The following is a 15,541-nucleotide window of genomic DNA, read 5'->3' as shown; positions in this document are numbered from 1 at the left end:
TCTTTGTCTACTTTAAATTTTAAAATGTGAACTTTTTACATCAACCTTTTTTTTTTAAATAAATATGCATAAGACAATTTGACAAATGATGGTATAAACACTATTAAAAAAACGAAATGAAATAATGTTAAACAGGAACATGAATAAAATATAGTGAACGGTGATTAACAATAATAATAATTGTGAAAAGACATGCGAGCCTCATGGTTCTGATATGGCTGGCATAGATATATTTCAAATTTTATAGAATTTACCTAACGATTGGGAAGTTAGTTGATTATCGCCCATTTTATAATTACGGAAGTAAACATCCAAAAAAGAAAGTTACTATCGCCCACTTCATAGAGATTATCGAAGAAACTGTTTGCTCATAATTTTTCTTTTATTGATATTTGTTTAGTAATGATCTCCTGTAAATAGCCGGCATGGTGCTTTCAAGAAATACAGTGGAGAAATCGCTCGCGTTGGTTTATACCTAATGACTATTCTTATGCACTTATTTTTCATTTCTTATTTATACTTGAGACTATCGTAATGCGACGCCATTTTTGCTTTTCACAATGATTCAGAAGACGTTGAGTTTGTTGATGGTGGCTGCCATTTTTGCTTCTCCTGTATCTAGTCAACCCGGTGAGTCCTAAACTACTGATTAGCCTTTCCGGGTCCCTTCTACCTATATTATGAAATAAAAATATCTGATATGTGCTTATAAAATTGATGAATGCTTGCAGGATTCATTAGCCTCGACTGCGGAGGCACCGAGAACTACACAGATGATGCTGGAATACAATGGATGCCAGATGATGCTTACATCAATTCTGGAGAAAAAGTTAATCTTTCAGGTGCTGCTGTTGGCGTAGAACCATCTAGGCAATTGACCAGCCTTAGAAGATTTCCCGAGAGAAGGAAAAGTTGTTACCAGTTAATGCCAATGCAGATTGGAACAAAATATCTTCTCCGTGGAACATTCTTTTATGGGAACTATGACAATCTCAACTCGCCTCCACAGTTTGATCTCCTTTTGGACGCCGACGTTTGGTACAGCTTCTCATTTAGTGATCCAAACGAATTAGTTGTTCAGAAAGAAATCATTTTAATGGCAAAGTTCGATCCAACTAATGTCTGCCTTGCCCGAAATAATCTGAGTATTGGAACACCCATAATTTCTTCTTTGGAACTGCGACCTCTCAATCATACTATGTATTGGCCTGTCAACCGAGATTATTCACTTTTGAGGTTAGTGTACAGCGACTATGGAGCTCAAGGTCCCAGCGACCTCAGGTAAGCTTTCCATACCATGAATAATCTTCTGGTTAAAATTTTCCATCTGTTAATTTATAGGCGTATATAGAAAAAACCGAGAAAAAGAATTCACAAGCACCGAAGATTTATAAGGGAAATGTTAAGGTAAATCGTGATTAATACTTTACTTATGAAGAAAAGTGGTAAATATTGTTTTTGTTTTTTATTTATCGTCAATGTTTTGTTAATTTAAAAAAAAATTATTTGATAAACAGGTACCCGGATGACCAATTTGATAGACTTTGGTATCCACCTTCACTAGACTTTCCAACTATCACAACTAGTATGGAAGTATCTATGGGAGTGGCTTATGACCAACCTCCATCTCGTGTAATGCAAGGAGCAATAACAAGCGACCCCAACTCCCCCTCAGTGATAGCTATACCTTTGCAGAAGAGCTCGCGATATGGAAACCTTTATATTTCTATGTATTTCGCTGAATTGAAAGCTGATGTGGATGCAACAACTCTTCGAGAATTTGACTTCTTTCTGGATGATAAAAAGCTTAACAGTGATCCCATTCAGCCCAAATATCTGCAATCATCAAATGTATCTGTCCTCATCCCATATGGCATAAGTAGTAGTATGTCATTTCGCTTGCAAGCAACAAATCGTTCCACTTTGCCTCCAATAGCTAATGCTTTTGAATGGTACCGTCAAAGTACTCAAAATCAACAAGGAACATTCACTACAAATGGTATGTATCAAATATTTAGATGACACATAAATAGTAGTTAAAAAGACATTTTAGCATGAAGGCTTATCTTTTATGTTATCTAATTTCCACTACAACGTGTCTATTACTTTTCATTTTATTTAGATTCCTTTATGTTCGTAGTCTTCGTTTTCTAATTCGAACGGAGGGCATTCTATGTTTAAAATCAATATTATCCTAGAAGACAAGTATATTGGACGTGAAGGTCACACATTTGCAAGCAAATGTCTTCCTTTTGTTGATCAATGTCTGTGGGCCAGTTTCCCCTGCTTCCAAACGTGCTTTCTGGTCGGACCTAGATGGGATGATCTCTCAGTATCTGGATGAAAATATTCTCATAAGAGGGGACTTTAATGCCATTAGAAGTTCAAAGGATAAAAGTGGTGGCATTTCGAGACTTGTTAGATCTTAATAGGACATTAATGCCTGGATGGATAGAAATGGTCTCCTTGAGATAGACTCGGGTGATAGTATTTTCACTTTAATCGCATGCAAGGGTTTAGTAATATAGCAGAGAAAATAGACAGATTCTTCTGGCTGGGAGATCTTTCATCATTTTCATTTTCTTTAGACTGTAATGTTTACCTTGTTCTGGCTCTAATCATCACTTGCTTCTTTTGTCCCTTCAAGGTGATTCTACATTCATAAAACCACCTTTTAGATTTTAGAATATGTGGATGAAGGACTCAAATTTTCTAAATCTTATTGGTCAATGGTGGCAAGAAGTTAGCTTTGAGGGTATTAGGCTTTTCTGTTTTGTGTCAAAATTAAAATATGTTAAGAAGAAATTACTGGAATGGAATGGAATGCTGCTCATTTCAAGAATATCTTTGTTATTAAAAGGGAACTGGAAGTACAAATAGAGGATTTGAAAGAGAATGTTATCAAGGAAGGCATGTCACAGACTCTGTTTGTCAAAGAAAAGTAATTTTCGGCAGAGTATGAGGGTATCCTCTCTAAAAAGGAAATCTTTTGGAAACAAAAATCAAGGGAGAGTTGGCTACAGGCTGGGAACAAGAACACCAAATATTTTCATAATGTTACTAGGATTCAGAGGAGTATTAATAAAATAACCAGAATGGGAGTCCAAGGCAATTGCATTATAGAGGACCCACAGGTTACAAGAAATGAAATCGTTAATTTCTTCTCTAATCTGCTAAACAATATGGATGGCTCTGACTTAAGGGAACAAAGGAAGTTCCTCTCAATAATTCCAAAAGTAATTTCAGATGCTCAAAATAGAAAACTCAATGAAAGCATCTCTTTGGAGGAGGTGTTCAGTACTCTAAATTAACTTCCCTCGGACACTTGGCCCCAGGCCCAGATGGCTTCCCCACAAGCTTCTTTAAGAAATGCTGGGATATTCTAGGGAATGATCTAGTGGAGGCACTAGAATCCTCAAGAAAATCAGGAAATATTCTAAAGGAGACTAATAATAATTTTATAGCCCTTGTCTCGAAGAAAGAGAAGGCAATTTGATTAGAGGATTCTAGGCCAATCTTGCTCTACAATACAATATATAAAATTTTCTCAAAGTTGATGATGAACAGTTTGAAATCTCTGATGCATAGCATTATTTCAGAAGAGAAAACATGGTTTCTTCCAAGTCGTTCAATTCTAGAAGGGGTAATTATAGCTCAGGAGGCAATTCATACTCTTCAGAGCATGAACATACCTGGTATGATTTTTAAATTGGACATTTCCAAAGCCTATGATAATGTGGACTAGCATTTCTTATGCAAAATATTATAGGTTTTTGGCTTCAGAAGGCAACGGGTCAACTGGATCTTCCAATGCATTTCCTCTCCAATACTTTCTAATTTCATTAATGGGAAACTGGAAGGACTCTTCTCCTCCTCTAAAGGCTTATGCCAAGGAGATCCAATCTTCCCATTTCTTTTTATTATTATGTCTAAAGTCTTTGGGAGAGCTATCAAAGACAGACATTCTAAAAAAGAGTTGGAAGGCATCAAGATAACCTCAGAATTTGTAGTGACTCATCAGTAGTTTGTTGATGATAACCTCCTTCATGGCATAGCTTAATCTAAGGAAGATGCTCAGCTCCAAGAGCTTCTGCTTTCCTATGGCAAAGCTTCGAGACAAGTAGTCAGTAGGAAAAAACTATGAGATATTTTTCTTCTCCACCCCATTATCCATAGAAATAAGGATTCTAAAAATTTTAAACTATAATAATTGGTATTAAAGCCTTGGTCCTCTGTGTGCAGAAAGCCTAACAGCTTGAGGGAAAGATTTTGTAAAAGATAATGAAGAAGGAGGGTCCTAAGTTTACCAAGGACAACTACTAGATATGGAGTGATCAGATGAAGATCTACATTAAAGGAATGGGTGCATTGTATTGGAACCATGTGATAATCAAGTATGTTGCTCCGACTACCAGTCCCTTAACACTGGATGAACTCAAAGAACAACAGGCAAACATTCAAGCTCTTGAAGCAACTGTAAGTACTTTATCCAACTCTGAGTATATTGATGTTCATGGATTAGAGACTATAAATGAGGTATGGGATAGATTTAATTTAATTTGTGGAGGAGATGAACATTTACAAAGGGCAAAGGAAGAGAGCTTGAGAGGAAAATTTGATGATATGAAAGTGATTGACGGTGAGAACATAGCTCAATATGGTCAAAGGATCAAGGAAGTTGTAGGTGGTATAAAGAGTGTCGAAGGTAAGATTGAAGATGATACTGTTGTTAGTAAAATGCTTAGAACTCTTTTGCCGTAGTATTCTATCAGAGTGTCTACTATTCAAGAACTGAGATCCATTTCAAAAGATAAAGTCACTATTGACTCTCTAATTGGAAAGCTAATTGCATTTGAGCTAAATAGTTTTGATAATAGTATTTCTAAACCTTTTGAATTTGCATTTAAGGCTTCTGTAACCAATACATTACCAAGGAAAGGAAAATATGTTTGTCATAATCATGACTATTGGTCTAGTCATGGCGGTAGTAGAGATGATGGTGATGATGAAGATCTTCTTATGAAACTTGAGACATTACTGGCTAGAAGATTCCTTAGAGGAACAGGTAAATTACCCTTGAAGTGTATCTCTTGTACTAAAATTAGACACATAGTTGCTAACTACCCTAACTCTGATAAGAAAGAGAAGTTTAGGAGATTCAAAGGAAAAGGCAAGAAACATTATTATGTTGTAGTGGATGAAGTGTGACTGATGATGAATCAAAAGAAGATGGCAATGAGGAAATAGCCTTTGTTGCTGTGAAGGAGGATTTGATTGATGAGAAGGCATTAGTGTCTCACATCAATAACAATGATGAATGGATAATAGATAGTGGTTGCTCACACCACATGACCACTGACAAAAGTAAGTTCTTATCCCTTGAAGAGTTTGGTGGAGGTGTTGTAAGATTTGGTAATAACTCTCCCTGCATGGTTAAAGGTAAAGGATCAATTTCATTAAATGGGAAGAGTAATGTAGATGATGTCTTTTTGGTTGAAGGAATAAAAAATAACCTCTCAAGTGTTGGATAGCTTAATGATAAGGGATATCTACTTGAATTCAAAAGTGGAGTGTGCAAGATTCTTGGAAATAATGGAGAATTGATTGCTACTACGAAGAAAACTAGACCTAATCTATTTAATCTCAATACTAATGTAAATGATTCTTTTATGGTGAAGATTGAAGACAACTGGTTGTGGCACATGAGATTTTTTCATGTCAATTTTGACAATCTGATTAAAGTTAGTAAGTCGTATTGTGAGAAGTTTGCCCCAGCTTGTGAAACCAGACAATGTGTTATGCAAGGATTGTGAGATGGGTAAGATGACCTCTATATCTCTTAAGAGTAAGTATTTCTCTTTAGGGAATATTCCTGATTTGGTGCATACTAATCTTTGTGGTCCTATGAGGACTAAGAGATATTTTGGTGATAAGTATTTTATGATCTTTACTGATTATTATTCTAAAATGATGCGGGTAACTTTTCTGAGAGAAAAGTTTGAGGCATTCAGTAAGTTTAAAACATTTAAAGCTCTTGTTGAGAAAGATACTAGCAAGAATCTAAATGTTTGAGATCTAACCATGAAGGTGAATTTACTTCTAATGAATTTGTGAAGTTTTGTGATGAACAGGGAATTAAGAGGCAGATGTTAGCTCCTAGAATTCCACAACAGAATGGTATAGTAGAGAGAATGAATAGAATAGTTATTGAAGCTGCTAGAACCATGATGATTCAAGGTGAAGTATCGAAGATGTTTTGGAGAGAAGCAGTCAACAATACCATTTATACTTTGAACCAAGTACTTGTCAAAAAAGGTAATAATAAAATACCTTATGAATTATGGCATGGAAAGACTCCTAGTATATGTTATTTCAAAATCTTTGGGAGTAAATGTTATATTAAGAGACATAATTACATTGAAAAGTTTGATGCTAAGTGTGATGAAGACATTTTTCTTGATTACTCTACAAAGAGTAAGGCACTTAAATATTATAACAAGAGAACTAAGAAGATCATTGAGAGTGCTAATGTGAATATAGATGAACTCTCTAAGAAACATAGAGAGATCAACAGATTTGAGCCTGAGAAAGATGAAGAAAGACTTATGTTAATAGAACCAGAAGTGTAGAAGACAGGTGAGCAAAATGTTGTAGAAATAGGTGCTCAACTGGTAAATGTAGAGAGTAATAAAGAAGATGAAGAACATGAAGCATGAAGCACAACACCGAAACTAGTTATTCCAAGGTATGTCAGGCTAAATCACTCAGAAGAACAAATAGTTGGAGATAAAAATGTTGAAGTTCAAACAAGGAGGAAAATCATAGAAAATTCTTGTCTGATTTCTACCATTGAGCCCAAAACAGTAAGAGAGGCATTAAAGGATGATGACTAAATTAATGCAATGAATGAGGAGTTGGATCAAATAGAGAAGAAAATGGTATGGCCACTTGTTCCCAGACTGAAAGACTGTTAGACAACTCAAATAACCAGAGGACAACTAAGAGATGGGGTGAAATAGTTGTCAATAGATTACGAAACTTTAAGCATTCAAATCCTTAGTACCGGAACAATTAAACCCAATACCAAAATGTATAAACCAAATAACAGAATAAATGATATAACAATTAAGCATAAACATAAATCATAGAACAATTACCATCCATCCAAAACACATGACACCAAGATTTGTACGTGGAAAACCCGGTAAAGGGAAAAACCATGGTGGGAAGCCTACCCATAGTCAGATAATACTTCTGCAGTAAGTATGCTATTAAAAAATGAAGGTTTTGCACATACAGGAAGGCCAACAACCTAGAGCATACTGCTCATCACAAAAGGAGCCTCACTGACTATAAAATAAATCCAGACTACAATCCATAAAGAAGAGTGAAGTGCAAAGATAACATCTCCTATGCCTGAGTACAATTCTGGTTAATCTTACTAGAGGCCTTAAACCTCTCTTACTAACCCAATTCGATAACCTATGACTGACCAAAACTTCTGGATATGATTACAACATTATTCACATAGGTAATCGCATAACCAACCCACAATCATAATCCCATTACCATGATCTACAAAGAGATCTTACATCATATTTATACCAACCTGGGACCTAAACAATTAGGTTAGCCACCTAAAACATAATACAATAAATTCATAAAATAAACCCACAATCCAATGATCAACCAAGTCATCTTAGGCTGAAAACAATGTAAACCAATCATTAAATCCTATCAGTAACACATCAGGAACATCCTCCAACATATTACATAAACCAGTCCATAAACTAGATAACACTAGACTCAAAATAGGTCACCATAAACCAAATCTAAAACCACTAATGAACTGGAACATGAACATGATAACCATCAGCATCCTGAGAACCATCTAGAAGCCACACCAACACCACTTATCACGTGCATCAAAAGATCATCAACAAAGCTTTGTCGGTAAAACCCTTACCGATAACCAAAAGGCTTACTAGAACAAATGGTAGTATTTAAGTCATCAAATCCCAAACCAACTGACCATGATATGCATCTGAATAGCATGAATGATAGATCCAAATCAACTCCACAAAGCAAAGAATACCAGAGCATACCAGATCAATATCATAATCCAACCACTCTATTGAAACCAACTGGAAACCAGTAAACAACCAAAATAGTTGGTGTTACCATCAATGACAAAATATCAATGCAACACATAATAAATTCCTTCAAATTACCAACAATCTTCCCGTTTTGCATTGATGGCAACACTAGATGTGAAAAACATCCAAGTGCCAAGAAAAGCCAAACAAGTCTCCTCCTATGGAAGACAACCAACAATCTCCCATAGAATGATATAGCAATGAAGCTTTGAAGTAAACTCCCCTAATGAATATATCTCTCCCTTATGTTTTTCACAAGAATAACTCTCCCCCTTTGACATCAATTCTAAAGATCTGACATAAATATCAAAGAAAAATCATAAATCCTCTGATTCTTATAGCTAACTACTCCACCTAAGTAGTAGCACCACCACACCAATCTAGAATGAGTAATAGCTCTGATAATAGATATAGAACTGATGCCAATTAGAATCACTTAGGTCTCTACCAGAGGGGCAGAAACCCCCAATCTATCTCTGAAGTACTTGAATGATTTTTTAGGTAAAGGTTTAGTGAAGATATCTGAAATCTACTCTTTAGTGTTCACATAAACTAGTTTGACTTCATTTTCTTCCACCTTCTCCTTCAAAAAGTTATACTTGATAGATATGTGCTTTGTCTTAGAATGAAATACCAGATTCTTTGATATATCAATAGTAGTAGAGTTATCATAGTGAATAACTACCGATTCATTACAATTCACCTTTATATCCTTCAACATTTGCTTCATCCATAGAACTTGTGTGCAGTTAGTAGCAACAACATACTTAGCTTCAATAGTAGATAAAGAGGTACATGACTTCTTTTTGTTGATCCATGAAATAAGTTTATTTCTAAGAAAGAAAGCTCCACCGAATGTGATCTTCTGGTCATCAACATCTTCAGCCCAATCTATATCTGTATATGCACATAATGTAAAGTCATCATTTTTAGGATACCACAAACCATATTTAATTGTTCTCTATAAATACTTAAGAATCCTTTTCACCACACTCTCATGATTTTCTCTAGGATCACTCAATGATGACCCTCAATTAATGAAAGAGCTTGACTATTGGGATACTCTTGAGACATCCATTGCTGAAAATCATCAAATTGGTTATCCAATTTCGAAAGTTGTTCTATAGAAACCTCATGGAGAGCTTCTTCATCATTAAGAGGATTAGAGATGAACATACAGAGCATGATGCAGCATCAAACTCGCTATACTTGGGGTGTTTGTATGTTCTCCCATTTGTATCATGATCTTCATCATATTGTTTATGATGATAGCACTAATATATCTACTAGATTCACATTGTTACAGGTCTAGTGTTGGGAGCACATTGCTGATAGCACTAATATTAAATGTGAAATCTATGATGAATAGGCTAGGTAACAGCAATGTGCTCCCAACACTAGACCTGTAACAATGTGCATCTAGTAGATATACTAGTGCTATCATCATAAACAATATGATGAAGATCATGATACAAATGGGAGAACATACAAACACCCCAAGTATAGCGAGTTTGATGCTGCATCATGCTCTGTAAGTTCATCTCTAATCCTCTTAATGATGAAGAAGCTCTCCATGAGGTTTCTATACAACAACTTTCGAAATTGGATAACCAATTTGATGATTTTCAGCAATGGATGTCTCAAGAGTATCCCAATAGTCAAGCTCTTTCATTAATTGAGGGTCATCTTTGAGTGATCGTAGAGAAAATCATGAGAATGTGGTGAAAAGGATTCTTAAGTATTTATAGAGAACAATTAAATATGGTTTGTGGTATCCTAAAAATGATGTCTTTACATTATGTGCATATACAGATGCAGATTGGGTTGAAGATGTTGATGACCAGAAGATCACATTCGGTGGAGCTTTCTTTCTTTGTAACAGGCTGGGTAATAGCAATGTGCTCCCAACACTAGACCTGTAACAGATTGAACAATCAGATTGAAGATGTTGATGAAGTGGCTAACCATATTTAGTTTATGGATATAATATAAACTGCATTTATTATATCCAGTCTAGTCTAAGTTAGATATAACAAACCTCCAATCATAGACTTGTATCTTGTAGGTTTTATCGGTGCAGATGCATCTTTCTTTGTCAATTTCTCACTTGTAACGATCGAAGTACCAACCGGTTTAAAATTTTCCATACCAAATTTCTTCAACAACTCCCTAGAATACTTATTTTGACAAATGAAAATACCTTTATCAGTTTGACTTATTTGCAAACCTAAGAAAAATTTCATCTCCCCAATCATAGACATCTCAAATTCATTCTTCATATTGTTAGAGAAATCCATATACAACTTATCTTCACCTCCAAAAATGATATCATGAACAAAGACTTCAATAATAAATATGTCATCATCAGTGATCTTATAATATAAACTACTGTCAGCATTACCTTTAGTGAAATCAAACTTCAAAAGATATTTATCCAGTCTTGCATACCAAGCTCTAAGGGCTTATTTCAATCCATATAAAGATTTCTTTAACTTGCAAGCCATGTTTTTGTCATCTAAAAGTGAAAATCCATCAGGTTGCTCAATATAAACTTCCTCTTCAAGATCTCCATTTAGAAATGCACACTTAACATCCATCTGATATAACCTTGTAGTTCTTATGTGTAGCATAAGCAAGAAATAATCTCACATCTTCAATCCTACATATCGGTGTAAAGGTTTCATCATTATCAATTTCTTCCTTTTGAGAATATCCTTTACAAACCAATCTAGCTTTATTCCTCACAACTTGTCCATCTTCATTCAATTTATTCCTAAAACCACATTTAGTTCCAATAATATTCCTATTTTTAGGCCGGGGAACTAAAGTCAATGTGTTATTCTTTTCTATTTGATCGAATTCTTCTTCCATAGGTTTCAGCCAACATTCATCTTTACAAGCTTCAATTACTAATGTCGGTTCAACTTGAGAAATTAAACATACCTCATTAGCTACCAACCTTCTTCTTGTCATCACTCCTTTATTTTTGTCTCCAATTATCTGATCTTCTAAATGATTCAACATTACATACCTAGGAGTCTTTAGATTTTATGTTCCTCTGTCCTGATCTTCAGTTACTATTCAATTTTTTGATTTTGTTGGAGTAACTAGTTCAATATTCTGTTCCAGTGTAGGTGCTACCGGTTTAGTTATGACCATTTCCACTACCAGTTCTCTCTTATAAGTTCTGATTTGACTTCTGTTCTTCTCATCCTCCTTGACATTAGTTCTCTCCACAATTCTTTGAAATCTCTTATTATAACATCTATATGCTTTTCTTTCATTAGAATAACCAAGAAATATTCCTTCATCACATCTAGGATCAAACTTTCCAATGTAATCATCTCTTTTGATATAGAATTTACTACCAAATATTCTAAAATACTTAACTGTCACTGTATGACCAAACCATAGCTCATAAGGTGTCTTATCAGTTTCTCCTTTGATATGAACTCTATTGAATATGTATACTATTGTGCTTACAACTTCTCTCCAGTAGACATGAGGTAGATTATATTTTATCATCATACTTCTAGATGCATCCAAGATATTTTTGTTCTTCCTTTCAACAACCAGATATTAATTTAGTGGCGAATATTCACCAATGGCGAATTTTTCACGTTAGCAACCTGGGAAATGGCAAATATTTTGTACCGACTAGGGGGTGGGCATGTCGCCAAAACATTATCAATTTCCATCAAACTCATGGCCTGATCACCATATGTTTTATGTAATTAAATATTTCTATGTGAGGATTTTGCCAATACAATATATGGTGGACACATGATAGATTTAATTTTTTCAACTACACTCTCCGAGGTTGCCTTAATAGACAACCATAATTCGCCTATAGGCATATGAAGATTTGTTAGCCAGGAGGACCCAATTCACCCAACATTTTTCCAATGTGTGTCTCCATTCACCCTAACTTTAACCAACTATATTGTATTTGGGAATTATTTGGATGACCCATAATCACCTCAAAAATTACATAAGTCGTGTTATAGTTAAGCGAGATTCACCAAATATTTGTATACCATATAAAATTCTCATAGAATTCACCATATAAGGATTGGTATAAATACATTCAAAGATTAGATGTATCTCTACACAATTTGGTGGGTTCTAGGCTCTAAATTATGATCAATAACAAAGTTTCGGACTGAGGAAAATCATTGTTGTTGACTGCATTGGTGATTGCTAGTGACCTAAAGGTGAGCAATCATATTTGTTTGTATCGTTAATTTCATTATTATTTAATGGGTTCCCATCAGTACCAAGTGGTTAGCCGGGAGATTCAGACCTCAAACATCTAGATTGTAGGTCGTAGGGCCAATGAAACATATATTATACTTTATAGTCTATTATTGCTTCTTCAACAAATTAAAAAAATTTTGCTAGCCTTTATTTTGTTGGAGATGTCAAATAGGAAGAAGGGTAGGAAACCTGAATGTGGGTAAGGACATAAGAGGCCAACAAAAAGTAGAACGTTGTCTTTGTACTTTGGCTTTGGAAAAGATTGTGGTGAAAATTATGAAGGTACCTCATCACAAGTACAAGTACAAAATTCACAACCTACACCGCATGTTGAAGACGACGACGAACCTGATATCTCAGATCAGGATGATCTTGAAGAAGATTATCTGGTAGATTCCCAAGTTAGCTGGAATGATATAATCGACTTGGGTGATAATTCCATTGATGATAATGCATGAAAGGGGAAAAGAAAAGCCAAATAAAAAAAAAGGATCAACCACAATCCAAAAAGGATTGGGAGTGCGATATGTCAGTGAGAAATTTTCAAATTAATTGGGAATCAAAGTATCCATTCATTGAACCAGTGGAGAATACAATCAAAGGTGAGCCTCCAATAGAATGTAGGTGTAAGATTTGTACTTCGAAACATAACAAGGAAACTAAGTTGCAACTAAAATTTGAAACCATAGAAAAGCATATGGGTAAAGTTTATGAAAAATAAATGATAGACGGAGTTGAAAAATTAGTGATAAGATGGAAAACAAAGGAGGAATGTAAGCATGCGAGGAACGCTAAAGAGTATTATTTTCATGAGAAAATACAGACGAAGCTTGTTGAAGTTAAAGGTTCTATTGAAGCTAGTTTTGGAAAAGCAATGCAAATAGAACAATAGGGAAAAGTTGTTCAGTTAAGCGTTTTTTTTTATATTTTGAGTAGAGGGCGTGCTATGATAAATATCCCATCAATTAGTGGTTTATTACACTTTTTGAAAGTTCCTAACTATCCTAATAGACACTAGTCAGTAAACAGTGGATGAGAATGGGCAAGATGTCTTGTTGAGGTTGAAAAATAAGATGTAAAGGAAAAAATAAGAGAGTCAAACTTTATTGCATTTTCTTTACACAAAGTTACGACAGTAGACAATACTTCATGGGTATGCATGCATGTTTATACTGTACAGAATCATGGCCATCAACCTCATCTATTATCTATTGCTAAAATGAAGGAGAGTGCGACAATGGAAAATTTATTTCAACTAGTAAAGAGAAGTTTAATTGAATATGGAGGTATGGATGACATGACAATTGCCAAAAAATTGGTGTGTGTTGGAGCAGATGGAGCTTTAGTAATGCAAGGTCATAGGAACAATCTTTGTACAAAGATTGAAACTTCATTTGCTCCATACATTACTACAATTCACTGCATGGCTCACAGAATGAATCTAGCTTTTGGAATTGTGAGCAAGTATGCTTCGGTAAAAAAAATTGAAATTTTAATTAGAGAGCTCTACTCACACTTCTGTTGAAGTCCCAAGCGATTTATGGAATTTCAACACTTTGCTGATGGAATAACTGATAGGAAGAAGCTTCTCAAGGATAATGATACCAAATGGATCTCTTTGGATGGTTCACTGGAGTTTTTTTAGAATATCCATCCTTGATTGGACTATTTCACACTTGTGATGAATCAGAGCAACTGAAATTTCTTGACCTTCTTCGGAGGTTAAGTAATCTAGAGACACTCTTAACTTTAGTAGCTATTCTGCCCATGCTAGAGGAAATGAGGAATATTATGAATGCTTCCCAAAAAAGAGCTCTGTATACTGTAAAATATGCTACGCTGCTTAAGATAACATACATGACCCTCGACAATCTCTATCGAAATCAACCAACACTATCTGATGAAAAGTTTGTTAAGTGGTGGAAACTCACAGATTTGAACAATCCTGATAACTTTTTACAAATCAGTTCAAACAGAGAGGTATGTGCCAATGTATGGGGAGCTGAGATACCAATGCACTTCTATGCCACAGTTGACCCCGAGGAACCAGGAAAGTATCCCAGAAAGCAACTAGCAAGAGTTACAAGGGAAGGTTTCGACAAAATTGTTGAGTCTATAACTACTTCTGTGAAGAAAATTGCCTATAATCTTTCCTCACAAATTAGAAGCGAATTCCCTCCTGACGACCTACTCAAATCCATGTCTATTGTTTTTCCTCAATATTGGAGCCTCAATAGTGCAGCTAATTTTTGAAGTAAGCTACTGACTTTGATAAAACAATTTTGCATATCCAGAGAATTGAATGGAGTAACTATAAATGGAATATTAGATGAAACTCATCTTAGAGAGAAATCATCTCATTTTGCATACACTATGAGGGAACAATATGGCACAATGGAGAAACCCCACGAAGAGGGATCAATAACAAGGCTTTGGAAATATATAGCTGAGAATGCAGGGTCGCATGATTCAATGCCAGAATATTTGAAGCTTTTTGATTTATGTCTTACCATGATATTGGGTTTGGTGGAAGATTTGAGAGTTTTTAGTTTGGGGTTCCTAAAATCAAAGCTAAGAAACAAACTAGACAAAAATTTGGAAAATTGCTTGAGGCTCTATACATCTAGGTATGATGTCCACACATTTCCTTACGATAGGGCACTACAAATCTGGAGGTCCAAATGTGAAAGAAGAGGTTTGGGAAACACTTCAAACCAAAGTGTCAGTGGGACTATTGACTCATGTACTAGACCTATTGGTAGCATTGAGATGCAATTCAATGAAGGTATGTAGACCCAAAGTGAAGAAAACACAGACAAGAATCAAGAAAGCTCTGAATTTGATGAGGATGAATGGAAACTTTAAGAGATTGGTATTTATTAGTCTTATTACTGTATCTAATCATTCATATTATAAAAGCATATTATTATGGTTGATAACTTGATGACATTTTATGAGTCTGTCAACTTTTTGCAATTAGAATTTAATATTGATTTGTAATTGTATTTTTCAACTTTCTATTTCTAGATTTAAAATAGCATAAAAGACAATAATGTGTTTATTGATACAAAGATGTTTATTTAGACATGTTGAGAACTTAGATTTTCATTAATTCTTTTAAAATATAG

General features: G+C 34.9%; 2 protein-coding genes across 2 annotated transcripts in view; both read left to right on the top strand.

The window, feature by feature from the left end:
• The first annotated feature begins 425 nt into the window (after positions 1–425).
• LOC131071035 (putative leucine-rich repeat receptor-like protein kinase At2g19210) lies at positions 426–2,429 on the top strand. Its single transcript, XM_058006734.1, has 5 exons — positions 426–467; positions 570–630; positions 732–1,281; positions 1,518–1,999; positions 2,278–2,429. The coding sequence occupies exons 1-5, from the start codon at positions 426–428 to the stop codon at positions 2,427–2,429; spliced, it is 1,287 nt and encodes a 428-aa protein (XP_057862717.1).
• A 384-nt stretch (positions 2,430–2,813) lies between these two features.
• Positions 2,814–15,541, top strand: part of LOC131071036 (probable LRR receptor-like serine/threonine-protein kinase At1g51820) — a 35,923-nt gene continuing 23,195 nt past the window's right edge. Inside the window, exon 1 of the mRNA XM_059219270.1 lies at positions 2,814–2,941. Coding sequence (XP_059075253.1) covers positions 2,814–2,941 — 128 coding nt within the window. The remainder of the gene's footprint in view (positions 2,942–15,541) is intronic.

This window comes from Cryptomeria japonica, chromosome 4 (assembly GCF_030272615.1).
Source record: "Cryptomeria japonica chromosome 4, Sugi_1.0, whole genome shotgun sequence".
Classification (NCBI taxonomy): domain Eukaryota; kingdom Viridiplantae; phylum Streptophyta; class Pinopsida; order Cupressales; family Cupressaceae; genus Cryptomeria; species Cryptomeria japonica.
The sequence above is the reverse complement of the archived record's forward strand: the minus strand, read 5'-3'. Positions and strand labels throughout refer to the sequence as shown.

Excerpts from the sequence above, each read along its gene's own strand:
- LOC131071035 (XM_058006734.1), top strand. The coding sequence starts at position 426 with ATGGTGCTTTCAAGAAATACAGTGGAGAAATCGCTCGCGTTG. Across the intron at positions 468-569 it reads TGGAGAAATCGCTCGCGTTG|AAGACGTTGAGTTTGTTGAT; the intron begins GTTTATACCTAA and ends ACAATGATTCAG. Across the intron at positions 1,282-1,517 it reads CAAGGTCCCAGCGACCTCAG|GTACCCGGATGACCAATTTG; the intron begins GTAAGCTTTCCA and ends TTTGATAAACAG.